We start from the raw sequence: 27,715 nt of genomic DNA on the forward strand, positions 1-27,715 counted from the left end.
TAACATCTGAGCAGCTACTTCATTATTCCTTAAATTCAGGGATTCCTTTGGTGGTACTAATAGTGTCCCATTTGAGACTTATAGCTTCTTTAATTTAGGAAGCAGATACATACTTTCCTCAGGATCATCATGCATATGGGATGCTCCTCCAGGAAGCTCCTGCACAGCAGCCCTGGATGCTGGAGTAGACTGGTGGTGCCCCAGATTACGATCCCTTTGAGCTTCCCACTCTTCATTGAAACCGCCATCATCACTGTCAGTAACATTGCTGGAATTCTGATTTACTGGAGCTTTAGGAAAAATGGCAGCAAAAAATTATACCTTTAGTTTATGAGATATCATCAGTTTGGTAAAGGCAACTACTTGTTAAGATTCATCAACTTTTGTTCTAAACTGGCATCTATTGTATGAGAAGACTAGTTATTTTAAAAACACAAACTGTAAATAAATAGGAATGTTTTCCTATTAACATTCTTCAATATACTTCTGGTTCAAGTTTGTTTCTATATAGATGAAACTCACCTGACTGGAACCTAAATTAGAAATAAAGTAAATCCATAAAACTGAAAGGTATTGTTATCTTAAAAAGAAAATGCAAATAAAGGATGGATTAGACTATTTTACTCTAATATGTAGGGATCCCAGGCAGTTGGGTGGCATAGTGGATAGAGTGCCAGAAATGGAGTCAGGAAGATTCATTTTGATGAATTCAACCTAGTTGTGTGATCCCGGGCAAGTCCTTTATTCCTGTTTGTCTTAGTTTTCTCACCTGTAAAATGCTGAACTAGAGAATAAAATAGTAAACCACTCCAATATTTTTACCAAGAAAACCCCACATGGGGTCACAGAGATGTGGATATTATTTCTATTATTTTTTTGCTGAGGCAATTGGGGTTAAGTGACTTGTCCAGGATCACACAGCTAGAAAGTATTAAATGTCTAAGACCAGATTTGAACTCAGGTCCTCCTGACTTCAAAACTGGTGCACTATCCACTGCACCACCTAGTTGCCCTATGGATATTATTTTTTTCAAAAGACTGATTTGATGAAGGGATCTTAAGGTATATGTAGAGAAATTATTGTAAAATCCTATTAGTCACCTTAACTCCAAAGTTAACTTCTAAACAGGAGATCCAGTATATTATCTCCACCCTTCTAACTCTAGCCCAATGTCAGAATTCTCTTTTAGCAGTTTTGTTTAATAAGGAACAAGGACTTAAGATTCAAATAGAAGTGAGCTCTCTGGTCACCTGAACCATGACTTAGAATTTTGTTAGATTATCCCCAAAGAATTTCCCTGAGGCATTCTCTCTCTTTCCTGGTACACTTCTTTTCTTTTTTGATACTTTAAAAAGGTGGGGAAAACTTTGTGGCCACATATTTCACTATAATTTTTTCTAATAATGGCTTATCATTCTACCATAAGATGACAATGTAAGTAGAAAATTAGAAAAGCTAGGGGAAAAAAATGAACATGAAGACTAAAGTTTCTCCTACTTTGTGCATTGTAGTTAGAATTTTTGGAAACTCTCCTTTGAGCTTCTGGGTCTCCTTCTGCCATGTTTACCAACCACACCATTGTTGCTGTTGGAAAAAAGATGAAAGTCAAGGTAAGTATTTCAAACAAATACTTGACAGACTTCAAGGCACCATTTTACTACTGAAATCATCTGTAAAATTTCTTGAACAAAAGTTATAAAAGAAAGCTTACAATTAAAGAAACATGACTTTACTTATCATTCTCTGAAGTATTACCCCTTATTAACATAAGTTACAGCATTAAAGTTATTTTGTATGCTACATTCTACTCCCCAGTATACTATAAAACTTTTATTAAGGAAGGTATCATGCCTTAACTAAACTCTCTCCCCCAACAAGTATAGTTCTCTATATACTGTTGGAAGTTAGTGTGTTTTAACAGCTGAATGAGCCAGCTAAACACCCTGATGGCATAATAAAATAACCCGGCAAGTTACTGGCCAAAGGGTAGAATAACAAATAATAAGAAAGAATAACAATAATAAAGCAGTCAAGAATTGTATCAAAAGAGGGAGAATGGAAGGGAAAACAAAATTACTATGCTCAGAAATATTTAAGTTTCTCTACACCTGAAAAAAGACATTTGAGATTTTTCAGATTTCCTATTATAAAAAGATAATACATAGGTATCTTTTTGATTAATCATTCAATATTTTGAAGTATATTGTTATAGGTGAAAAATATACTTTTATTATCAATATCTGAGAAAACACTTTCTTGAAGTCTTTTTTTTCCCTAGGGTAATACCTCTCCTACTCAAATTCCTTTGGCTATTACCTCTAGAAAAAGCTACAAACTGGACCTTTCACAATCTGGCTCTGGTCTTATACATTATGATTCTATAAATCAGTCATATTGACCAAGTAAGGTAGATGGGTGACTCAATAGATATAGCACTGAGTCTAGAGTCAGGAAAATTAGTTCAAATTCAATCTTAAAAATATAGAAATGAAGCTTCATTTGTCTCAGTTAGCACCCTACTTTTCCTGGGGTTGTAGTGAGAATCAAATGAGGTATCTATAAAGTATTTAGCACAATGCCTGGTACACAGTAACCACTTAATAGATATTTGTTCCGAAGGGAACCCTTTTTCCTTTTTGTAGTTCTTCATTCAATCTTATCTCTGACATTACTATGTCTTTGCATAGGCTCTTCCTCATTCCTGGAATGCACTTTTCCCTCACATCCAACTCCTACAATTCCTAATTTCCTTTAAAACTCAGTTCAAACTACCTCCTTTATTAGTTCTTTCCTAATTACCTCATATGCTAGTGCCTCCTCTTCTACTTTCAATTATATTCTACTAATTTTGTGGATTTTGTAGTTTATGTATGTTTCCATGTTATTTATCTCCTACAGAATATAAATTCCTTGAAGGCAGCAATTATTTCACGTATGTCTTTAATCTCCTCCATTTTACACAGTGCTTGAAACACGGAAGGCACTTTAAAAAAAAAAAAAATCTTGTTCCCTGAATAATAGAGCTACTATGAAACAAGCAAAAAGCTCATAAAAGTAGATTTTGTTTTGGAGTTTTAAAAACTGTTTATTCATTTGAAGCAAAGGAATAGCAACCTCCCTGAACCAAATAAAGTAATGATACAGTGAAAGAATGCCACTATGACCTGTTGCGATATTGTAATGTCTTTGGTGCCAAAAGACCCAAGTTTAAATTTTTATTTTGTTACTTATTACTTCAATGACCCCTGAAAAACCAAAAAGTGGCTATCTTTAAAAGCAGCTAATAAATAATAAAATTGCTTTAAGCACTTTTGGATGAATGTTTATTAACATCAAGGAAAAGTGTTAATCAATATTCTATCAGAAAAATCCTGACTCCCCAGTGGTTTGTAATACTGCTGTGTGATATAGATTTGGCAATTTACAAGAAAAAAGGCTTTTTCATGTTAAAACATAGCCTGACAAACAAAGTGCAGTTTTCTATTCAATTTTTTTCAAATAAGGTGAGGTTGTATATATATATATATATATATATATATATATATATATCATCATTATCCTGATATTTTTTCACAGATTTAAAACAAACTAAAAATATATTTATGCATGATTTATTTTAATGCCTAGAAATATCATATGTGAAGTTTATATCCTAATGTCCTTTAGCAGAGATACAATCATTAATCCCCCAGGATCAGTCTTTTTCTGTTAAAATGAAAACAAGCATATTCTTTATATGAAGTCCATAACTCAAAAGCAAAACACATATCTCTGCATTCCCCAGAATGGTGGTCCTAAATCTTTACCAATCTCAAGGCCCTAATGCAACTCTATTTACTTTCAAATGGTGCTTTCAGTTCCAACTTAATTAATAGCAATGGAATGTAACCACCCTCAATGTTTACCTCTCACATATCAAAAATTATTTCTACCTTTACCTACCTCTCTTTTCTCTACTTTTGAGGAAGAGGCAAACTTCATCCTGATTTTCAGGACTAATTTCTTCTCTATGAGCCACTTGCCTCCTCTACAACCTTGCTCCTTTAAATTATCTCTGCTTTCTCTAGTATTTTCAACAATTTCCTCTCTAATATATCCTTTCCTTCTGTCTACAAATATAACATAGTCAAGGTTCACCCACACTAAATACAAACCTTCCTTTGAAGAATGATGCCCTTTCTAGCTATTACTACAACCCTCTCTCTTCCCTTTACTGCCAAATTTCTTTAAAGGCAAAATCTATATTTATTCTTTTACCTCCATCCATTGATTTCTAACTTTGTTCTGTCACTTACCACTGAACTTACTTTCTGCAAGGTCATCTGTGACCTTGCACAGATGACATCCTAACTAAAAAATTCAATGGCCTCTTGTTAGTCCTCTTCCTTCCTGACTTTTCTGTAACATCTGACTGAGTTCATCTTTCTCCTCTTTTTTCCCAAATGCTCTCCCATCACTGGGTTTTTACAATACTCATCATCATTTCAATCATCTTCCTACCTTTGGATAATTATGTCTCTTTTAATGACTTTTCCTCCTGCTCCCTCAATGCAAGAGTTGCCACGGTTCTGTCCTCAATTTTCTTCTCAGTAGTGAATTCATGACTTCCCACTGCTTCAGTTCTAAGCTTTATTAAAATGACTCCTAGAATTATATCTTCTGGCCTGACCTGCCGTTCAGTCTTCATCTCCAAATGTCTGCCTGCAATTTTCCTACCCCTTGAAAACCTGTGATAGCCACACTGACCTTATCCTCTATTCCTGCTGAATCAGTACCTCTCCCTATTTCTGTTAATATCTCCTGATCACTCAGGCTCAGATCATCAGTAGTGTCTTTGACTCTTTCAGCTTCTCAAATCAATTGTTATATCCAATCAATTGTTAAATCTTGTTGATTTAATGTCCACTATCACTGGCAATCACCTGCTTCTTCCCTTTTTCATTGCTGCTGCTTTTTTTAGATCTTTGTTACCTTTTGGTGGATTATTACAACAGTCCAAAATGTATCCAGCTTCTCTTGACCTCTAACTGTTGCTTTCTCTAGGAATGGTGGTATTTGGAACAAATGAGTTGCATTAAGGATGGTGAGAGTGGGTATAGAGGTGGAGTCTGAGGGAAAACCTAGCCTCTGACCACTCCTGTGTAAACCGTTTGAGGCAGTGGAAGCTAGACTACTCTAAGAAGGGAAACTAAGTCAAAGAAGACCACAAGCCAAGGACTGACTAGGAGGTAGAGAGATGATAATAACAAATATCCATATAGGATAAAGTGACTGTATAAGGAGAAATTAATGCTAAGTGCTGGTGGGTCTAAAAATGATAACCAAAAACTAAGGAGGATGACAATTCTCTTTCTTGGTCTATTAGAGGGTGTGATGAAGAAGAAAGTCAGATTTTTGTGTACAGCAGAAATCTGAAAGAATATGAAAGGAAGAAATCCAAGATCATGTATTTAGAGCTGAAAGACATTTGGGAAGTAATCAAGTAGAATTTCCTCATTTTATAGATATCGAAACTGAAACTCACAGAGGAAATATGGAAAATGTGTTTCCTTCACATCCCATTAATAAAGTAGCAGAGTCAAAGTTCAAATTCAAATGTACTGACTCTAAATCCAATGATCCTTTTACTGGACTACAACAGAATTTTTCTGGGATACAGAAGGTTAACAACTCGAGGGACCACCAGAGCTCAATTTATTATCATCTGGGAAAGATTCTGCATTGGCTCTCATGGAACAGACATCCTTCAAGAATTACATCTTCTGTGGCCTAGCTGTACCTGATCTAAAACTACATTATAAAACAGCAGTCACCAAAAGCATTTGGTATTGACTAAGAAATAGATTAGTTGTTCAGTGGAATAGGTTAGGTTCACAAGAGAAAATAGTCAACTATAGCAATCTAGTGTTTGACAAACCCAAAGATCCTAACTTTTGGAATAAGAATTCATTATTTGACAAAAACTGCTAGGAAAACTGGAAATTAGCATGGCAGAAACTAGGAATGGACACACTTAACACCATATACCAAGATAAGATCAAAATGGGTCCATGGTTTAGGTATAAAGAACAAGATTATAAATAAATTAGAGGAACATAGGATAGTTTACCTCTCAGGCTTGTGTAGGAGGAAGAAATTTGTGACCAAAGATGAACTAGAGATCATTATTGATCACAAAATACAAAATTTTGATTATATCAAATTAAAAAGCCTTTGTACAAACAAAACTAATGCAAACAAGATTAGAAGAGAAGCAACAAACTGGGAAAACATTTTTACAGTTAAAGATTCTGATAAAGGCCTCATTTCCAAAATATATAGAGAAGTAACTCTAATTTATAAGAAATCAAGCCACTCTTCAATTGATAAATGGTCAAAGGATATGAACAGACAATTTTCAGATGATGAAATTGAAACTATTTCTAGCCATATGAAAAGATGCTCCACGTCATTATTAATCAGAGAAATGCAAATTAAGACAACTCTGAGAGAAATGCAAAGACAGACAACTCTGAGATACCACTACACACCTGTCAGATTGGCTAAGATGACAGGAAAAGATAATGACGAATGTTGGAGAGGACGTGGGAAAACTGGGACGTTGATGCATTGTTGGTGGAGTTGTGAACGAATCCAACCATTCTGGAGAGCAATTTGGAATTATGCCCAAAAAGTTATCAAACTGTGCATACCCTTTGATTCAGCAGTGCTACTACTGGGCTTATATCCCAAAGAGGTTTTAAAGAAGGGAAAGGGACCTGTATGTGCAAGAATGTTTGTGGCAGCCCTTTTTGTAGTGGCTAGAAACTGGAAAATGAATGGATGCCCATCAATTGGAGAATGGTTAGGTAAATTGTGGTATATGAATGTTATGGAATATTATTATTCTGTAAGAAATGACCAGCAGGATGAATACAGAGAGGTTTGGAGAGACTTACATGAACTGATGCTAAGTGAAATGAGCAGAACCAGGAGATCATTATATACTTCAACAACAATACTGTATGAGGATGTATTCTGATGGAAGTGGATTTCTTCAACAAAAAGAAGATCTAACTCAGTTTCAATTGATCAATGATGGACAGAAGCAGCTACACCTAGAGAAGGACCACTGGGAAATGAATGTAAACTGTTTGCATTTTTGTTTTTCTTCCTGGGTTATTTTTACCTTCTGAATCCAATTCTTCTTGTGCAACAAGAGAGCTGTTTGATTCTGCACACATATATTGTATCTAGGATATACTGTGACATATTTAACATGTATAGGACTGCTTGCCATATGGGGGAGGGGGTGGAGGGAGGGAAGGGAAAAATTGGAGCAGAAGTGAGTGCAAGGGATAATGTTGTAAAAAATTACCCAGGCATGGGTTCTGTCAATAAAAAGTTATAATTATTTAAAAAAAAAAAAAAAAAAAGAATTACATCTTCTACAAGAGGCCTTTCCCAATCCTCTTCCTCCACTGCTTGTACTTTCAAGATTATCTCCCATATAGTGAAAATATGAAATGATCTAACCATTCTAGAGAACAATTTGGAATTATAGCCAAAGTGCTATCAAACTGGGCATACCCTTTGATCCAGCAATATCTCTACTAGGTCTGTATCCCAAAGAGATCATAAAAAAGGAAGACGGACTCATATGTGCAAAAATGTTTGTGGCAGCCCTTTTTGTAGTGGCAAGAAACTGGAAACTAAGTGGATGCCCATGAGTTGAAGATCGGCTGAATAAATTATGGTATATGAATGTTATGAAATATATTGTTCTATAAGAAACAATAAGCAAGCTGAATTAATATAGAGTGAAGTGAGGAGAACCAGGAGAACATTGTACACAACACCACGATTATTTGAAGATCAAGTGTGATGAATTTGGCTCTTCTCAACAATGCATTGATTCAAGGCAATTCCAATAGATGTGGGATGGAAAATGACAATCACATCCAGAGAGAATTATGGAGATTGCATATGAATCGAAGCATAGTATTTTTACTTTTTATTTTTTTCTTTCATGGTTTTTTCCCTTTTAGTTTGATTTTTCTTGTACAACATGACAAATATGAAAATGTTTAAAAGAATTGTTTATTTGTTAAAAGAATATTTAACCTTTATCAAATTGTTTGCTGTTATGGGGGGGGGGGGGAAATAAGGGAGGAAGGGAAAAAAATTTGGAACAGTCTTACAAAAATGACTGTTGAAAACTATCTTCACATGTATTTGGAAAACAAAACACTACTAAAAATTAAAAAAAAAAAAGATTACCTCCCACTTACACTTTAGATATTTTGTCTACAGATAACAGTTTGCATATAATCTCCCTCAGTACAATGGGAGCTCCTTGAGGGAAGGGGTCTTATTTTTGTTTCTGTCTGTATCCCCAGTTCTTAGCACAGTGTATAGCATATAGTCACTGCTAAGGAAATGTTTGCTGACTAATTGAATGACTAGATATGAAGGAAAAGTGGCTCATGGAATTAAGGAGGAAGATGGAAACCTTTCCATCCCAGCAAAAAGACATCTCAAGAAATGATGTTGATCATGGGATGTTGGGGAAGGGGAAAAGGGGAAGTCACAGAATGAGAGGAAAAGGTGGCAAAGGATTAGGCTGGCACCATCAAAGAGAGATAGGAAGCATAACCTCTGTCCAGGAAGAACTGATTCTATTGGAGCTCTGGCATGAGGATTATGGTTGCAAAATCTTCTTCTGTCTCATTTATTTCATTTATTTCTGTTTCTTTCCATTCATACAGCCAGCCTCTCATCACCTCTCACCTAAGCTACTGCAATAAACCAGATCATCTTTTATTTCATTTTTTTTACCAAGCTTTAAATCACTGAGTAGGTGCTATTTCAAATAAACTGAGATCTGGGAAGGATCTTAGCTTAAAAAGGCCAATGTCTCCCACTGCATCCAGGACCACCTCCAGTCGTCCTGATCTATTTCTTGCCACTGGCTCCAGAAGAGAGTAAGACTAGTGACTTTACACAGTCTTCTCTTACTTAAATTCAACTCTCTTGCAAATCATGACATCACCTTCCTAATGTCATGGTCCTCTTTGAGAACAAAGATTGAACAACAATAGCCCTGGTTGCACTACACTAATTCTGAATCTAATTCCAACTTAAGCCCATACATGCTGCCAGGTAATCATTTTAGATGATATTTTTCTGACTAGATCATTCTCTTGCTTTAAAAAAAAATTCAGTGAGTACCACATAAAGCCTAAATTCAACTGATTATTCTCATTCTTAGATTTAAGTCTAGAATTGACTATCAGACAGACATAGTTCTTTTCAACAATATGGTGATTCAGGCCAATTCCCATAGACTTACAAGAGAGAGCCATCCACATCTAGAGAGAGGACTGTGGGGATTGAATGTGGATCATTATAGAGTATTTTCACTTTTTTGTTGTTGGTTGGTTTTTTTCTCATTTTTTTCCTTTTTGATCTTATTTTTCTTGTGCAATATGATAATTGCGGAAATATGTATAGAAGAGGTGCATATATTTAACCTATATAGGATTACTTGCCATCTAGGGAGGGAGGTGAGAGATCTGGAATACAAGGTTTTGCAAGAGTGAATGTTACTTTATATGTATTTTGAAAATAAAAAAATATTACTTAAAAAAAATAAGATTGGCTATCACATCATCTAATCCTATTTCAAATTTTACAAATGAAGAAAATGAGTCATAAAATAATGATATGGTTCACCCAAGGTCCCACAGATAGTAAGTAATAAAAAGCCCACGTCTCTTGCCTGCAAATTCAGGGTTCTTTCCACACCATCTCCTAAATAAATTATTATTAGGTCAAGGACCAAACCATGTAGGAAAGGGATCAGAAGACAAAATTAAAGTTAAAAGTTGAAGAGATCATTGTGACAGTCAATGTAACTGGATTTGGCCTCTCATAAATAAATAAATGATAACTAACTCAAAAGTCTTTATGAAATACTTACAGGAATAAATAAGAGCTGGGAAGAGAGTTTCATTTCTTTCCTGAGCTGTTTCAACAAGCATACGTAATGGACCTTTTGGACACAAAACTGCTACCAAATCTGAAAAAGAGAAAAAAAAACAAAAAATACTTTGAACGACACTGCCTATGATTTGGGGTCGATTGTACGGACAAAGGGGAAGGAAAACCTAGGTATCTTGGTGTTTCTTAATAGGATGTGAAGGACAAAAGTAAAAATGACTCCAAAATAAAAAATCAATAATAGAATATTTATAAATGTTCCATTTTGGCACTGACTTCACTATACTTACTACATAGTATGCAGAATTAACTGGATTTTCTGAATAAATCTTCCCATATTGCAAGAAAGATAGTCACAAGGGAAGTGAAAAAAACCCTATATACAGTAACAGCAAGAATATGTGATGATTAATTATGACAGACTTAGATCTTCTCAGCAATGCATGATCCAAGACAATTCCAAGACTTGGGACAGAAAATACCATCCGCATTCAGAAAAAGAACTATGGAGCCTGAATACAGAATGAATTTTCACTTTTCTTTCTTGTGGTTTTTCGCTTTTGATTTTTCTTTTACAACATGATGAATATGGAAATATGTTTAAAATGACTATACATGTATAACTTGTATTAGATTGTTTCCTTTCTTGGGGAGGGGAAGGGGAGAAAAAAATTGGAACTTAAAATCTTACAAAAGTGAATAATGAAAACTCTATTTACATGTAATTGGAAAAAAAATAAAATACTATTAAGTGGAAAAAAAAGAAAAAGTCTTGATAATAAGATGAAGCTCTTCTCCAAAAGCTGTCAACGTACCATAAATAGAAATAAGGCCACTAAGTTGTTTCTCACAAAAAAATCAAATTTATAAGCTCCAAATATGAAATTAATATATTTTAATAAGTCTAATGAAAAGGATTTTGATGGATTGTTTCAAGATAGTAATGAACAGAATAAAACAAGTTAGTCTTATTCCTTTTTTTCTGTTACATGTGAACTTAATGATCTTGAAATTAGAGGGTAGTAGAAAAAAACAAAAGGAAAAGCACAAAATAAAGTCTTATTTCTACAGGTAGTTATCAGTAGAACATAAAAGACTTTATTAAATAAATCAAGCCACTTCTTCTGTGCCCCAAGCATTGTGGTAAGCACTAGAAATACTAATATAAATGAAAGATTGTGAGCTCAAGAGTTTAACATCCTTATGGAGGATAAAGCACTTATAGAGGTTGTGGCTAAGGAAGAAAATTATGTTGTGGGAGGTGAAGATGTCAAGTGGAATAAAAAGGCAGTCAACTGACATGCCTTCTACAGAATTAGATTCTCATAAAAAGCATGTGAGACCAACAAATGTCAAGTAACAATAAATTTTTTATACAAAGACATCCAACTATGAAATAGTATGAAGCCAAGAGCAAATTTTTCACAATGCATTTCAAAGTATTATATTAATCTTTATATTTCTTAAATGTAATTCAAAATTCAAAGCATGGATATTTGTGCTAAATAATTTTTTTAAATAATGTTTAACATTATGAAATGCAAAGTGGATAATTTTGATCATATTAAATTAAAAAAGTCTTGTACAAACAAAACCAAAGCAGCCAAGATCAGAAGGGGAGCAGAAAATTGGGGAAAAAAATTTATATTCAAAGTTTCTGATAAAGGCCTTCTTTCTACAATATAGAGAAGTGACTCAAATTTATAAGAATAGAAACCATTCTCCAACTGATAAATGGACAAAGGATATGAACAGACAATTTTCAGATGAAGAAATTAAAGCCATTTCTAGTCATATGAAAAAGTGCTCTAAATCACCATTGATTAGAAAAATGCAACTTAAGACAACTCTTAGGTACCACTACACAACTCTAAGACTGACTGAGATAACAGGAAAGATAATGATAACCATTGAAGGGGAAAACTGGAACACTAATATATAGTTGGTGGAGTTGTGAATTGATCCAACTATTCTAGAGAGCAATTTGGAACTATGCCCAAAAGACCTTCAAACTATGCATATCTTTTGATCAGGCAGTGTCTCTAATGGGTCTGTATCCCAAAGATATCACAAAAAAGGGAAAAGACTCTACCTATGCAAAAAGGTTTGTAGTAGTCCTTTTTGTAGTGGCAAGAAGCTGGAAACTGAGTGGATGTCCATCAATTGGAGAATGATTGAATAAGATATGGCATATGAATATTAAGGAATATTATTGTACATGTTTAATCTATAATAGATTACTTGCTATCTAGAGGCAGGGGAGAGGGGAAAGGAGGAAAAAAAATTTGGTACACAAAATATAGCAAAAATGAATACTAAAAACTAATCTTTACACATATTTTGAAAAATAAAAAACTATTATTATTTTAAAAAAATAAATGTTCAAAATATCTAGAGGAGGAAAATATGTTTAGAGATCTTGTGCTAACTCCTTGGACTAGGGAAGAAAAAAACCCCTACAATTTCCCACTGTCAGCATAATTTATTAGCCAGTAAAGGAAAAAAAAAGGATTGGTTTTGTCCCACTCTAAAAAGCAGCTAGTTTTCTATGGTATACTACTAGGTGATTGATTTTGTGATATACCATCTTTCTTGAAATGTGATGATATTAATTTTTTAAATTAAGCTACACTAAAATTAGTGGTAGCTTAAGAATTTCAGAATTTTTTTTACATTCTTCGTGCTGACTCAATAGATTAGAAATTCAAAAGCAAGGCAGAGAAGCTCTTTTTTTCCCCCAGAAGCTCAAAGCAATTCATAGATGTCTATCAGTTTCCTCAGCATATCAATGAGGAAGACAAATGGCAAAGGATAACATTGCCACAGAGAAGTAGGAAGGCAAGGCAGGTACAAGACTTCCAACTATGCTAAAGATATCTTAAATTTGAAGATAAAAACGACAGATCTTAATTTCAAGCTCAATTTCATTTTTTCAAGATCCTATCCTGTGGTCCTAGTACAAGAATAGTGCAATTTGAAATAACCAAATTCTTTCACAATCAAACTGGGGCAATATGTGATATGAGTGGTACATAAGCGATCAGCATTGGAACAGCCAATAGGAAAGGCATTATTATCATAAAATACATACAGCAATATTTATATGGTTTGAAGGAGTAGCTTCACTGAAGTGGGCATTGTTCTTGCCTGAAGTATTCTTTTAAAAAGAAACAATGCTACATAAACTACTTAATGAAAAGGTGGCAATAGAATAATATCAGAAGAGCATATTGTATTTAATACTATTTGGCTTAAATTTGCCAAAGTGATGAAAATTATATTTCTATAGACCCTCTTGTAAAGATTTAAAGATATTTTACAAATTATAAAAACTCTCACTTTCATGACTGGTAAAATTATAATCTAGAGTGCACAACAATTTGCATTCTCTCAATCTAGTATGTGGACTAAGTTATTACCACCAATAATATTAAATTATTATTTACTGAACGATTATGGCATAAAATTAATAAGACAAGAAATTACAATTACATCTGTGTGGGAATTTCCTCCATTGAAACAAGATGCAATCTGATTATAATCTTGTGAATAAGTGTTAAGAGAGATGTCTGAGGCTCAGACAAGTGAGTGGCCCATAGTTACATCAAGTCATTTTTGTCCCTAAATAAAAATTATTAAACACAAGGAGGATAAAACAAATCAAAGTAGAACCATCATAATTAAAGGAGCAGTATGTTTTTATACAACTTTACCATATATCGAAATTACAGCCAAGATGAGCCATGCCGTCCATTCAGGAAGATACTTTATGAATACCAGAGCCATGAGAGCACTGATCATAATGAGATAGGCCTGCTGGAGCCGAAGAGGTCCTTTCCAGTGGATGCAAATCATTCCTACCACACCAAAATTCCAAATCACAAGTGCCAGAGTGATATAGTCCATGGCAACGTTGTAGGTTTTGAATACTTCACTGAAAAGCAGAGTTAAAAACAAAGGATCTAGTGCAAAAATGTACTGAATAAGTGAAGAAAACAAAACACAACCACTTTCTAGAGGCAAAGCATGCAAAGCATACTATTAGGGACAATTTACAGCTTCATTATTTTTTGAAATCCAAACCTGTGACTCCATCACTGTTGGATCATCTCACTGTGAAAACTGCCTCCACCCAGCCCCACAGGTTGGCAACATATGTGCAAGTAGAGTTTTAGTTGCCTAGAGCACAGCTTCTTAAACTATGGTTCATGACCCCATTTGAGGTCTCAACTGAATGTGGGGGGAATGTCAAAAAAAATTATGATTTATTATCAGTAAATGCTTTATTTGATTATATGCTATATGCCTAGGGTCACGTAAAAATTTCTCAGGCGAAAAGGAATAAAAAATGGAAAAAGTTTAGGAAGCTTTAACCTAGAGTATGGAGAGATCAAGTGATTTATCTATGTAAATTTGTCACAAAAAGATTCTGTGTCAAAGGCAGGAGTTGATCCTGTCTTGCTAACACCCAAGCTTGTTTCTCTTATTATTCTATTATTATTCAACCACACTCCTTCCAGACTTCAAGGAACAATAACTTTGTAGCAGAAAATTCCAAGCTACATTCAAGAGTTCATTAAAAGCACTGCCCCGTCTAGGTTTAATTTACCTTTTGTCAAATTTGTGATAAAATTATAAAGAGGGTAAGGAAAGAGAGGCAAATCTCAATCACCCACTCTATGATCCATTTATTTGCCCATTAGCTGTATGCTTAGCAATTAGCTATAATCACTAAATATTAACACAATATGTTTGAGCTGTATGCTGACAATCACATGAAAAACTATTTTCCAACAATTTTGTTTCTTGCCCTCTTAGCTACCGAAGGTTATCAGTAGAAAGATCAGTAATCATAATGTCAGTCATACTAAGAGAAGGGCAACTAAATGTAATGTCATTCTTGAGTTCTATTGAAATAGTACGTTAATTTCCAAAAGGAAAAGAAGGAAAAACTCCACCTGAGAATCTGGCTCCTTGAGGCAAGGGACCATGTGGAAGTTTTGTGTTTCTTTAATTTTAAAGACTGAGTTACCCTATTCAGCCTGGGAAAGAGAAGAAGATTCAAAGGCTGGTCCTTCTACAATTAGTATTGAAGGTTCTGAACTCCTCTAGGGTAATTTGCTTTCCTTAATTAAGCTGGTGGCTTCTCCCTGCTCTTAGGGGCTCACCACATTAACGATGAACTTAGTGCACAGATACCCAATCAACTTAGCGTACTGTAACTTAGACTCCTGAATTCAAAGAAACTGCCAGCCTTATCTTCTTTGGTAGCAGGGATAATAAACATGCACCACCAAGTCCAGTCTTTTTCTCCCTTTAAGTACCCAGTAGAGCACTACAAACATAAAATAACAAATGAGAAAGAGACTGTGAAGAAATTTTCATCCTTTCTTTCTAAAAATCTCCTAGGTAGTTTAAAACTAATCACAACTTGAGATGTATAACTCAATCTTTAATCTACTTTATACAACACTTCAAAACTATTGATCATGTAGCAAAGATCATCCAGCTTTCCAATTTTTGAATAAATTTGAAAAGCATAACAGATTTGGACAAGAAAGAGAAGTCCATTATAGAATAGTCAAATTAAGTTAAGTTTAATAAACATTTTAAAATAATAAATCCAAGCTAGCAGAATCTAAGATTGTATCACTGTGTCCATTCAACCAAGTTGCAGAAAACAGGCAGGAAGAAAGGTATAGTGACTAGGAACACAGATACAAACGATCCTGTAAATGTTTTGAACTTATTAGTTAGATCTTATAAGGGCCCCAAAACAACATAAATTGGCCTAAGTAAAGTCTACAAGAGCAGATAGGAAATTTCTGAAAAGCATTTAGGTTTCTAGGTACTTACCCCAAATAAATGAATGAGAAGAAGAACAATAGCAAGAGAGAGGAAATTATAAGCCAGGCATGGATCACCTGAAAAATAAAGAAGTTCATTTTTATCATGAACAGAAATATTCATTAAAAACTCATATTCCATTTTTGCCTTAAAAAAAAAAAAAAAAACTTAATCAAAGACAGCTGGAGCTCCAAATGTAAAACTGTATATGATGCCTATAAACCATATCTGGGCAAAGACTGACTTCACATGTGCTAGAATCAGTGTTGTTGATTAAACACTATTTTTTGGTTAAAAATTTGAGACCAAACATTGAGTTAGTTACTATATACAGTAGAAAACTCACTGGAATATGGAGATTCTCCCTAGCTTATGCCCTAGAGGTATATTTTTTCCTTCAGAAGTGGTAAAGTTTTAAAAAAGGGTTGGGCTCTAACTTAACAAATCATTAGCAGAAGCTATGCATGCCATTAAAACTCAAGGTGGTAATGTTTGAAATATTGAAGCTTTATTTTATTTCTGAAATGAGCCCAATGCATCATTGCAAATATAAATCAAAGGAACATTTAATAAATGGACTTCTGAGTACTACACCTTAACAGGACAGGGCAAGTCAGCTATCAATTTGACAATAAAAAATTTAGAGGCTGAAATTAATATCATTAGGATTTTCAGGGGGCAGCTAAATGATGCAGTGAATAGAGCACCAGCCCTGAAATCAGGAGGATCTGAGTTCAAATCTGGCCTCAGACTCAATACTTCCTAGCTGTGTGACCCTGGCCAAGTCACTTAATCCCAATTGCCTGGGGGGGAGGAGAAGGGAGAAGACTTCCAATACTTGATTTCTTTATTATATGGTTCAATAACAAGCAATCATATTATGAGCTCCATAAAACACATCTACCAATTTACTATCATTACACAAAATTTATGCAGCATTCTACCAAGTATTTTACAAATTCTACTACTCATGTATTCCTTCTTAAATTCATAGTAGTATGAAGCACGATTTGATTTTTCAACATAAATACAGAAAATGGATGAACTTTTTCCCCAAAAGAAACAAACTGATCAGACTTAAATAATACAAATCAATAAGCTTAGTTAAGATAAATTTGGGATTTCTTACATGTAAAAAAAATCAAGAACAAGAGAGAGACAAGAACTGTTAAGTAATTTGCAAAGTAAGACCTAAAGTAGAATAGTGATTACTGTGAGCAGCCATTTTTTCAGATTGTAGCTCTCTGCCTAGGACTTGGCTAGATAATTCTGTCCTATTATATTCAGTGTTCACTTTTTAATTTCTAAATTGGCCTGGTTCTAGAACATTAAAATGTCATATATCTCCCAGAAAAGTCAGAAGATGTGTGAAGAACTATTTCTGAACTTCAATTACCTCATCTATAACAAGGAAATACTCAAGATAGTTGCCTGGGAGCATTGAGAAATTAAATGACTTGCCTAAAGTCACACAGCCAGCTCCATTAGCAGATGCAGAGCTCAGGACCTTCTGATTGATTCAAAGGTCAGTCCTCAATTTCTACTCCACACCATTATATTATTACTTTTAGTTTGATTAATGTAATAATTATTATCAATAAAATGATAATAATTGGCCACCAATCCTTCTACTCTTTTAAAAGTACAAATAAACATTTCTAAAAGGATTTGGGGGGCCTGTTTCTTTTCCATAAAAGGAAATATACTAAAGGTATTTCTAGTTCAAAATTCATAATCTTATGAGAAAATAATCTTTCTTGAGATGCTTAGGCAATATTTTCATCTATGCTTATCTTCAGATGTAAACCAAGTAACAAGTGCATCAACTTATTAGAAACACTGACGAAAAATTAAGTTCAATTGAAATTCTTAATGGCACACACATTAAATGTATTCTAACACCATTCACATTAATAAGCATGTGGAGTGTTAAGTGATTTATATTGATAAATCCACCTCTCTTAAAAAGTGTTTCATTACCATGAGATGCAACTAAAAGGAAGAAGACATTTTTACTGCAAGTCAAGCAGTCATGTTTGTTATGAAATGCAGAAACTCAATTTTCTTCAATTACTTTTATTTTCATTTACCTATATTTATATAATAAAAGATTCATACTATATTATCTAAAAGAGAAACTGCTTCCCAAAGTTATTAAAACATGTAATTAATACCAAAATAAGATCAAAATGGGTCCATGATTTAGACATTAAGAATGAGATTATAAATAAATCAGAGGAACATAGGATAGTTTATCTCTCAGACTTGTGGAGGAAGAAGAAATTTGTGACCAAAGACGAACTAGAGATCATTATTGATCACAAAATAGGAAATTTTGATTACATCAAATTAAAAAGCTTCTGTACAAACAAAACTAATGCAAACAAGATTAGAAGGGATGCAACAAACTGGGAAAAGATCTTCACAGTTAGAGGTTCTGATAAAGGCCTCATTTCCAAAATATATACAGAACTGATTCTAATTTATAAGAAACCAAGCCATTCCAGCCCTTTTTGTAGTGGCTAAAAACTGGAAACTGAATGGATGTCCATCAGTTGGAGAATGGCTGAATAAATTGTGGTATATGAATATTATGGAATATTACTGTTCTGTAAGAAATGACCAACAGGATGATTTCAGAAAGGCCTGGAGAGACTTACACGAACTGATGCTGAGTGAAATGAGCAGGACCAGGAGATCATTATATACTTCAACAACAATACTATATGATGACCAGTTCTGATGGACCAGGTCATCCTCAGCAACGAGATCAACCAAATCATTTCCAATGGAGCAGTAATGAACTGAACCAGCTATGCCCAGAAAAAGAACTCTGGGAGATGACTAAAAACCATTACATTGAATTCCCAATCCCTATATTTATGCCCACCTGCATTTTTGATTTCCTTCACAAGCTAATTGTACAATATTTCAGAGTCTGATTCTTTTTGTACAGCAAAATAACGTTTTGGTCATGTATACTTATTGTGTATCTAATTTATATTTTAATGTATTTAACATCTACTGGTCATCCTGCCATCTAGGGGAGGGAGTGGGGGGGTAAGAGGTGAAAAATTGGAACAAGAGGTTTGGCAATTGTTAATGCTGTAAAGTTACCCATGCATATATCCTGTAAATAAAAGGCTATTAAATAAATAAATAAATAAATAAAAAGAAACCAAGCCATTCTCCAATTGACAAATGGTCAAAGGATATGAACAGAAAATTTTCAGATGATGAAATTGAAACTATTATCACTCATATGAAAGAGTGTTCCAAATCATTATTAATCAGAGAAATGCAAATTAAGACAACTCTGAGATACCACTACACACCTGTCAGATTGGCCAAGATGACAGGAAAAAATATGATGATTGTTGGAGGGGATGCAGGAAAACTAGGACACTGACACATTGTTGGTGGAGTTGTGAACGAATCCAACCATTCTGGAGAGCAATCTGGAATTATGCCCAAAAAGTTATCAAATTGTGCATACCCTTTGATCCAGCAGTGCTACTACTGGGCTTATACCCCAAGGAGATACTAAAGAAGGGAAAGGGACCTATATGTACCAAAATGTTTGTGGCAGCCCTGTTTGTAGTGGTTAGAAACTGGAAAATGAATGGATGCCCATCAATTGGAGAATGGTTGGGTAAATTGTAGTATATGAATGTTATGGAATATTATTGTTATGTAAGAAATGACCAGCAGGATGAATACAGAAAGGCTTGGAGAGACTTAAATGAACTGATGCTAAGTGAAATGAGCAGAACCAAGAGATCAATATATACGTCAACAACGATACTGTATGAAGATGTACTCTGATGGAAGTGGATTTCTTTGAAAAAGAGTCCTAATTCAGTTTCAATTGATCAATGATGGACAGAAGTAGCTACACCCAAAGAAAAAAACACTGGGAAACGAATGTAAACTGTTTGCATTTTTGTTTTTCTTCCCGGGTTATTTTTACCTTCTGAATCCAATTCTCCCTGTGCAACAAGAAAACTGTTTGGTTCTGCACACATATATTGTATCTAGGATATACTACGACATATTCAACATATATAGGACTGCTTGCCATCTAGGGGAGGGTGTGGAGGGTGGGAGGGAAAAATCGGAACAGAAGTGAGTGCAAGGGATAATGTTGTAAAAAAAATTACCCTGGCATGGGTTGTGTCAATAAAAAGTTATTATAATTTAAAAATACAAACAAACAAAAAAACACATGTAATTAAGACCCCAAAATCTATCATACTACTTTTGCTCCCCAACTGTGTTTCTAATAAAAAGAAATAATAGTACTTTAAATGACCTAGTGAAGATTTTTAAGTAATGTGAATAATAATAAAGTAAATAATAGCTTAACAAAGAATAGAAGACAGTATATCTAAATTCAAAATCTTTTTTTTCCCTTTTTTTGCTCAGGTAATTGGGGTTAAGTGACTTGCCCAAGGTCACAAAGCTAGGCAGTGTTAAGTGTCTGAGACCAGATTTGAACTCAGGTTGTCCTGACTTCAGGGCTGGTTCTCTATCCACTGTGCCATCTAACTGCCTCTAAATTCAAAACCTTTTATGTCCATGACATAACATTTTCTTTTGGAATCAGAGATAGGTAACTAAACTCCTGTCAAGTCCCCTCAGCTTTCCCACATAATAGGATATGTAGTCACTGTTTCTGATTTCACACAAAAAAAGCCATTACTCTAACACAAAGGAGTAATTCATTTTAACATTCCTTCAACAGTATTCCCAGAAACATTGTTGCATTAATAAACTTTTGCAACTTTAGTATGTAAAAAGTATTTGAACAGAATTGTAACAAAGTGCATAGGATATATTATCAGTTTTTTTCCATACTCCACTTGTTTTAATTCTTTTAAGTTCTGTATCTTTTACAAGGACATTACAAAACCTTTTCAAGCCTTTATTTGGTGACTTTCAGAACAGGTCATGGCAAGTCTCTAAACTTCAGAGACTCAAATGTTTATACTTCATTTCACAATCCTACCCACAGTGTTTTGTTTCTCCAGTCAATTTTACTTAATAAAACCTGAACAAATTTAGATGCCAACATTTAAAAAAAAAAAAAAAAAAGATAAAATAAGTGTGCATTTCTGGCTGTATACAATTTTTTTTAGGAAGTCTGAAAATGTGTGGTCTAAAATAGCAAGACTATTAAAAAAAAAAAGAAAAAAGAAAAAACAGGATATACTTAGCATTAAAATCACTATTAGAAACAAAATTATTCAGTTGGTTCAAGGACTAATAATCCAGTTTATGGATTATTTGGCTGCCTAGCCGCCTCTGCAGTCTGCTTGGGCCATTTTCCTTTTCATTTATATATGCTCTAAAGTCAGAGAGAAATGAAACTTAACTAACCAGTTCAGTTAACTAATAGAATTAAAGGAAAAGGTACTGGACTAGGAATCAGGAAACCTGGGATGAAATCCCAAATGAGGTATATAATAGCCATGTACCTTCAAACAAATAAAATCACTTTCTTAAGCTTTAGTTTCTTTGTTGACAAAATGAACAGATCAGACTGAACAATTTCTAAATTTTCACTCAGCTGTAAATCCTATAAATCCTATAATCTACTCTCAGGATCGCTAGTTATCCTTCCAAAATTTAACCTGGCAACTTAAAAAAAAAAAAAAAAAAAAAAAAAAAGTATGACACTGCTATTCATGTCCTACCAGAGAGGATGCCAGATGCTGAACAAGATGTACATTTTTGGACATGGTCAATATGTTTTTGCTAGGCTATGCACAATTGTTATGAAAGTTTTCATTTTTCTTTGTTGTGAAATTGGGGAAGGGGTTAATGGGAAGAAACAAAAAATTAGTAAAATAAATTTTTTTAACAGATATGACATAAACTTGGCCCTAAAGAAGAAATGAGAAGAAGCAAATTCCTTCCTTATTTGTAGAGGTAAGGGCTTGTACAAAGGGAATATTGCAGTCTATTAGACCTGTTTGATATACTATTTAATTTTGCACTTTCTCCTTCTTTTTTATTTTTTGGTACAAGAAATGGCTTAATGGATAAAAGAGGGAAGAGAAATTTTTTGGAAATGAAGACAATGTAAAAACAAAAAAATGCCAATAAAATTTTTTTAATTAAAAGCTATAATAGTAGCACCAAAGGTTAATATGATTAGCATAAATGAATTTTTAAATTATCTACAAGTTTCACAGGTCTCCCATAGCCATAGGCAAGAAAGTTGGTGATACTATTTTAATGGCAAGGAATTCTTATTCACCCAATACTACAATAGACCTGTGATCTTAATGACAGAGAACATACTGTAATGATCCAGACTGTAATGCAGCCATGTCTGATCATACTATATGCTTCCTTTTTATATTCTTTTGTAAATCTGACACTCAACATATTGTGTAGACCTTCCTCTTGTTCTCTTGACAATGCACAGATATCGGGTGCACATGGGTTATCAGTGATCCTTGAAAAATCAATCAACAAGCATTTGTTAACCACCTATTGTGTGTTAGACGCTATGCTAAGAATTGGAGATTCAGAAAAAAACAAAAAGTAGTCTTTGCCCTCAAAGAGCTTACTGTCTAACCAACCTATGCTATGTGACTAGACTACCTTCTTTTCTAGTCATACATTTCTCTAAGGACAATCCTTATTTTCCCAATAAGAGGGTCATTTTATTTGGATACTCAGCATAGGCTACAATTTCATTTTAATCTTAACAATGCATCTTAATCAATATAGGGCAGTAAATCATAGGAACTCATATATGCAGTGGTATATAGATTACAGTGCACTTTGACCACCTAATGCTAAAAACCAATCTATTACTTGATTGAAGGTAGGAATGATTTATATGTTGCTATAAAATATTTATACTTAATGGTGCCCAGAGAAGCTGACTATAGCCTGGCCTGGCATTTCATGTAAACCACAATGATCTCATTATTAATAAATAATTCCTTAGATTTGTAAAGTACCTTATAATTTATAAAGTACTTTTGCATATAATTATCTCTTATCTCATGTAATGAGAATAAGGTAAGATAGGGATATGCTAAATTAGTGTTTGTAAAACTGAAATATGTGGCTTTTGTGAGATCACAGCATCCAAGAGTGATACAGGGATTAGAGCAACATCACTCTAAATACTAGTTTGATGGTAGAATAGGGTCTATGGTCCCAATTAAGCATAAAGTTAAGCTATTCTTGCACATGTTTAACATACATTAGAGATTACTTGCTATCTAAGGGAGGGAGTGGAAGGAAGAAGGGGAGGTAGAAAAAATAATTGGAACACAAGGTTTTACAAGGGTGAATGTTGAAAACTATCTATGCATGTGTTTTGAAAATAAAAAGTTTTATATAATATTTTTAAAATAAATAAATAAAATTATCATCTTTACTATTCAGTAGAACATGAATATCTGGAGGGTAAAGTCCATTTCATTTTGCCTTTGTATCCCAGTATTCAAAACAGTAGTTCTATTATAGACAAAATATATACTAATAACTAATAAAGTAATAACTATATATATACTAACAACTAATTAAGACTCCTAGCTGACAATAATTGAGAAACTGGAAAGTGGTTAAGAGTTGAGGAAAGGAAAGATTAGTAAATTCAATCTCAGTCTGAACTTTAGATATTAGCAGCTATCTAAGAAGAGATTTTCTACAGAGAATAAGGAGCATGTGAGTGAGAATGTGCTGATACCAGGCTAGAGATGATGATTTAAGAGCAACTAGTAATTCAAACTATGAAAAAGTATAGTATATTTGAAGAAGTATTAAGAGGAACATAAAAGACATCAAGGGGGAATTTTCCCAGATAGGTAGGAGAAAAGAAGAGGGAGGTAGGTAGTGAAGCCAGTTGTGGGCCCTTTAAGAAACTGTATTTCCTATTGATCTGTGATCCCTTTCAGATTCTCAGCCCCTCCTGGCTAAGATATATCCTCCCCAGACAAGTTATCTTTCCAAGATGCCAAAGCCTTTGATTCAATTACAAATCCTGGTCAAAAAGCGTCCCTTTGAATTCCAATAGGAAATCCAGGCTATCCCAGCACCCACTGGGTCTGAGCCAACTTGGGCTGTCCTAGCCCCAATTAAGTCTGATTTGCTTGGGCTGTCTCAGCCCCCGCTGAGTCTGACTTGCTCCCAACCCCCAGCAAGACACTCAATATATAACTTCCATCAACTAAGGTCTTTTGCAGATGGACTTGGTAGCTCCCTTTACTGCCAGGACCCCTCTGTCCACTGAGAACTGTATTCTCAGTGCAAAACTCCATTTTCCATAGATCTGGCACTATAGAAGTCAGGCTCTTGGTAAACTGATTTCTATCTGACAATAAACTTTCATTTTCCAACTAATATGTTGGGAATGAGTGAATTCTTTCACTCCTAAACCTGCAACCGATTTAAAGGGGATTCTTAATAACTCTCTTATAGCCGCTAATCTCTAGACCACCAGGAATCTAGACTACTCAAACAGCATCAGGAGAGGAAGAACAGAAGGTATCAAGTAGTAACAGAAGGGGCAGAAAGAGCAGTCTCTCTTGATGTCAAGGAAGAGAGGAGAATGTCAAAGACAGAAAATCAAGAGACAGGAGAAGAAAAATTTTATAAAGAGAAGTCACTAAATACTTCAACAGGAATTATTTCTGTGGAGAGATAAGAAAGGAAATCAGCGTTCAGGGACCTAAGTTATGATGAAATGGAGTAAGCCCACCTGAAAGACATTAGGAAGACCCATGTATGTTTAAAACAGAAGGAAATAAATCCAAAGTTCAACATCACAGAACACATAAAAAGGTAAAAGAGAGAACTTTATTCTAAAATTAATAGCAATAGCTAGCATTTACATAGTGTTTAAGCACTGTGCTAAGTATTTTACAAATACATTTAATCTTCATAAGAACCTTGAAAGGTAAGCACTAATATTGTCTCCTTTTTACAGTTGAGGAAACAGAAACCAGTAAAAGCTAAGTGATTTGCCCAAGGTGATACCATTGATTTTTGAGGCCACATTTGAACTCAGGCCTTCCTGACTATCTGCTGCCCCATCTAGTGGCCTTAATTACAAAGAAAGATCAAGATATGAAATACATAAAGACTAGAAAAGGATATATTTCAGATATAGTGTTACAAAAAGAGGCGAGAAATGCAAATAAAGACTGATTCCAGGCAAACAACTACATGCAAATTCATAAGGAGACAGAAATAAAGCCTGAGAAGCAAAGATGTGGATAGTTCCCTCCCTCCCCAAATCAACCTAAGGCCACAACTCTCTTAAATTTTCTTCATCTGCAAATACAGAGACAAGTACAAGTATTCAGTCAAGTTATCTCCTCTACTTAATCAGGTCAAGAAACAGAGAAAACCCTCTATTTTTCCCCCCAAAGTAGAATGGTCAACTTAAGAATAACAGTTCTGAAAAGAATTGCAAACTATATAAACCATGGGGTAATATTGCTCCAGACTAACCACAGGAAAAGAAAAATACAAATTAAAAGAACTTTTAGATTTCACCTCACATCCAGAAAACTGGGAAAGAACAAATAGAAATAAAATAGGGACTTCAGGAAGATGAGCACACTAATAATACACTATTGGTAAATGTGAGCTGGTCCCACTAGTTTGGTTAGCAATTAGGAATTCTGTTAAGAAGGTGACTATGATGTCCACACAATGAATTGGACACAAAGTAGACATGTATTAATTATGGAATGGCTAAACAAATTGTGACACATCAACATAATAGGATATTACTGTGCTATAAGAAATGATCAATTTTTTCCTTAAAATAGTCAGTAGCATTTATTTAAAACCATCAGTAAACATATAGGTAATGGTGATAAACTGGAACCATTCCCACTAAAATCAGGAGTGAAACAAAGTTGCCACTATCACCATTACTATTCAATATTGTGTTAGAAATGCTAGCTTCAGCAATAAAAGATGAAAAAGAAATTAAAGGAATTAGAGTAGATAATGAGGTAACCAAATTATCACTCTGTAGATATGATGGTATACTTAGAGAATCCCAGAGATTCTACTAAAAAGCTATTAGAAATAATCCACAACTTTAGCAAAGTTGCAGGATACAAAATAAATCCACATAAATCATCAGCATTTTTATACATCACTAACAAAATCCAACAGCAAGAGATACAAAGAGAAATTCCATTTAAAAGAAGTGTTAACAGTATAAAATATTTGGGAATCTATCTGCCAAAAAAAAGTCAGGAACTACGAGCAAAACCACAAAACACTTTCCACACAAATAAAGTCAGATCTAAACAATTGAAAGAAAATTAAGTGCTCTTGGTCAAGAGAATAAAGATCCCTAAACTAATCTATTTATTTAGTGCTATACCTATCAGACTCCCAAGAAACTATTTTAATGACCTAGAAAAAATAACAAAAAAAAATTCATCTGGAAGAACAAAAGGTCAAGAATTTCAAGGGAACTAATGAAAAAAAAATCAAATGAAGGTGGCCTAGCTGTATCTGATCTAAAATTATATTATAAAGCAGTGGTCACCAAAACCATTTGGTATTGGCTAAGAAATAGACTAGTCAATCAGTGGAATAGGTTAGATTCACAGGACAAAATAGTCGATAACTATAGCAATCTAGTGTTTGACAACCCAAATACCCCAACTTTTGAGATAAGAATTCACTATTTGACAAAAATTGCTGGGAAAATTGGAAATTAGTATGGCAGAAACTAGACATTGACCCACACTTAACACATACACCAAGATAAGATCAAAATACATTCATGGTTTAGACATAAAGAATGAGATTATAAATAAATTAGAATAACACAGGATAGTTTACCTCTCAGATCTGTGGAGGAGGAAGGAATTTGTGACCAAAGAAGAACTAGAGATTATTATTGATCACAAAATAGGAAATTTTTATTATATCAAGTTAAAAAGGGACTTCCGGCCAAGATGGCAGCAAGGAGGCACACAGCTATGTAAACTCCGCATTTTCTCTCAGAATCCATCTCGTTACAAGTTTCTGAATTAATGCCTGACTGAAAAAAAACCCACAAATAGTTACCAAGAGGAGACATCCTTGAGATTTGCCAGGAAAGGTCTGTTTTTGCTCGAGGGCGGGATGGTTTTAGATCGGGCACAGGCTGAGGGCAGGCAGCAGCAGCGAGAGCTTGGCAGGCAGCTCACAGCCCAGCAGACCGGAAGGGGTTGGGGTGTGATCTCAGTCGTCTCTGTGGGGAGAGCTTTGCTACAGGATTGGATACTTTGCCCTGGAAGCAAGTCAATAGCCCAGCAGAGAAGCTAAAAACACCGGGGGTGAAGAATTCACCCCCAAACAGCTGGAGTTTCTCGGGACCTGGCCACCCCTCCCCCACAGCATCTCAGCCCACTCTCAGAGTCTCAAAGCGCAGGCATAGCACAGTCCTGCTAGTGCCTTGCTGCTGCCCTGCAGGCTGTAGAGGAAGCTCGGTAACACCACCCAGCCCCTCCCCCCAAAAAAAAAGCAGATTCCATTTGGGTTTTTGTTTCCTTTTTTTTTTCTTTGCTAGTTTGTCTCCGATTCTTCTCTGACAAAATGATCAAAAAAAAAAAAAAAAAAGGACCTTAATGATTGACAGCTTTTATACGGACAGAGAGCAGACTCTAAACCCTGAGGAGACTAAAAACAGATTATCTCCAGGTGAATCTCCACAGGAGATCATCTGTTCCTCAGCACAGATGAATCTCATAGAAGAAATTAAAAAGGCTCTCACAAGAGAGCTAGAAGAAATGGGAAAAGGAGAGGGAGGCTTGGCAAGAGAGTCTGGAGAAATTGTCCACCCATTTAAAGACAGAATGGTAAAGAAAAAAACCTTGAAAAAATGGAAACAGAAAATAGCTCTTC

The 27,715-nt window shown here is 34.5% G+C and overlaps 1 protein-coding gene across 3 annotated transcripts in view; it reads right to left on the reverse strand.

Annotated features, from left to right (window-relative positions):
- PSEN1 (presenilin 1) overlaps nt 1-27,715 on the reverse strand; it is a 78,645-nt gene that overhangs the window by 15,097 nt on the left and 35,833 nt on the right. For all 3 annotated transcript variants that reach the window (XM_003756267.4, XM_023502310.2, XM_023502313.2), the window contains 5 exons: nt 15,839-15,906; nt 13,696-13,916; nt 9,963-10,061; nt 1,499-1,585; nt 114-290 (listed from right to left, as the gene is read on the reverse strand). In XM_003756267.4, the coding sequence (XP_003756315.1) occupies nt 114-290; nt 1,499-1,585; nt 9,963-10,061; nt 13,696-13,916; nt 15,839-15,906 (652 nt within the window). The remainder of the gene's footprint in view (nt 1-113; nt 291-1,498; nt 1,586-9,962; nt 10,062-13,695; nt 13,917-15,838; nt 15,907-27,715) is intronic.

The sequence above is a fragment of the Sarcophilus harrisii genome, chromosome 2 (assembly GCF_902635505.1).
Source record: "Sarcophilus harrisii chromosome 2, mSarHar1.11, whole genome shotgun sequence".
Taxonomy (NCBI): Eukaryota; Metazoa; Chordata; class Mammalia; order Dasyuromorphia; family Dasyuridae; genus Sarcophilus; species Sarcophilus harrisii.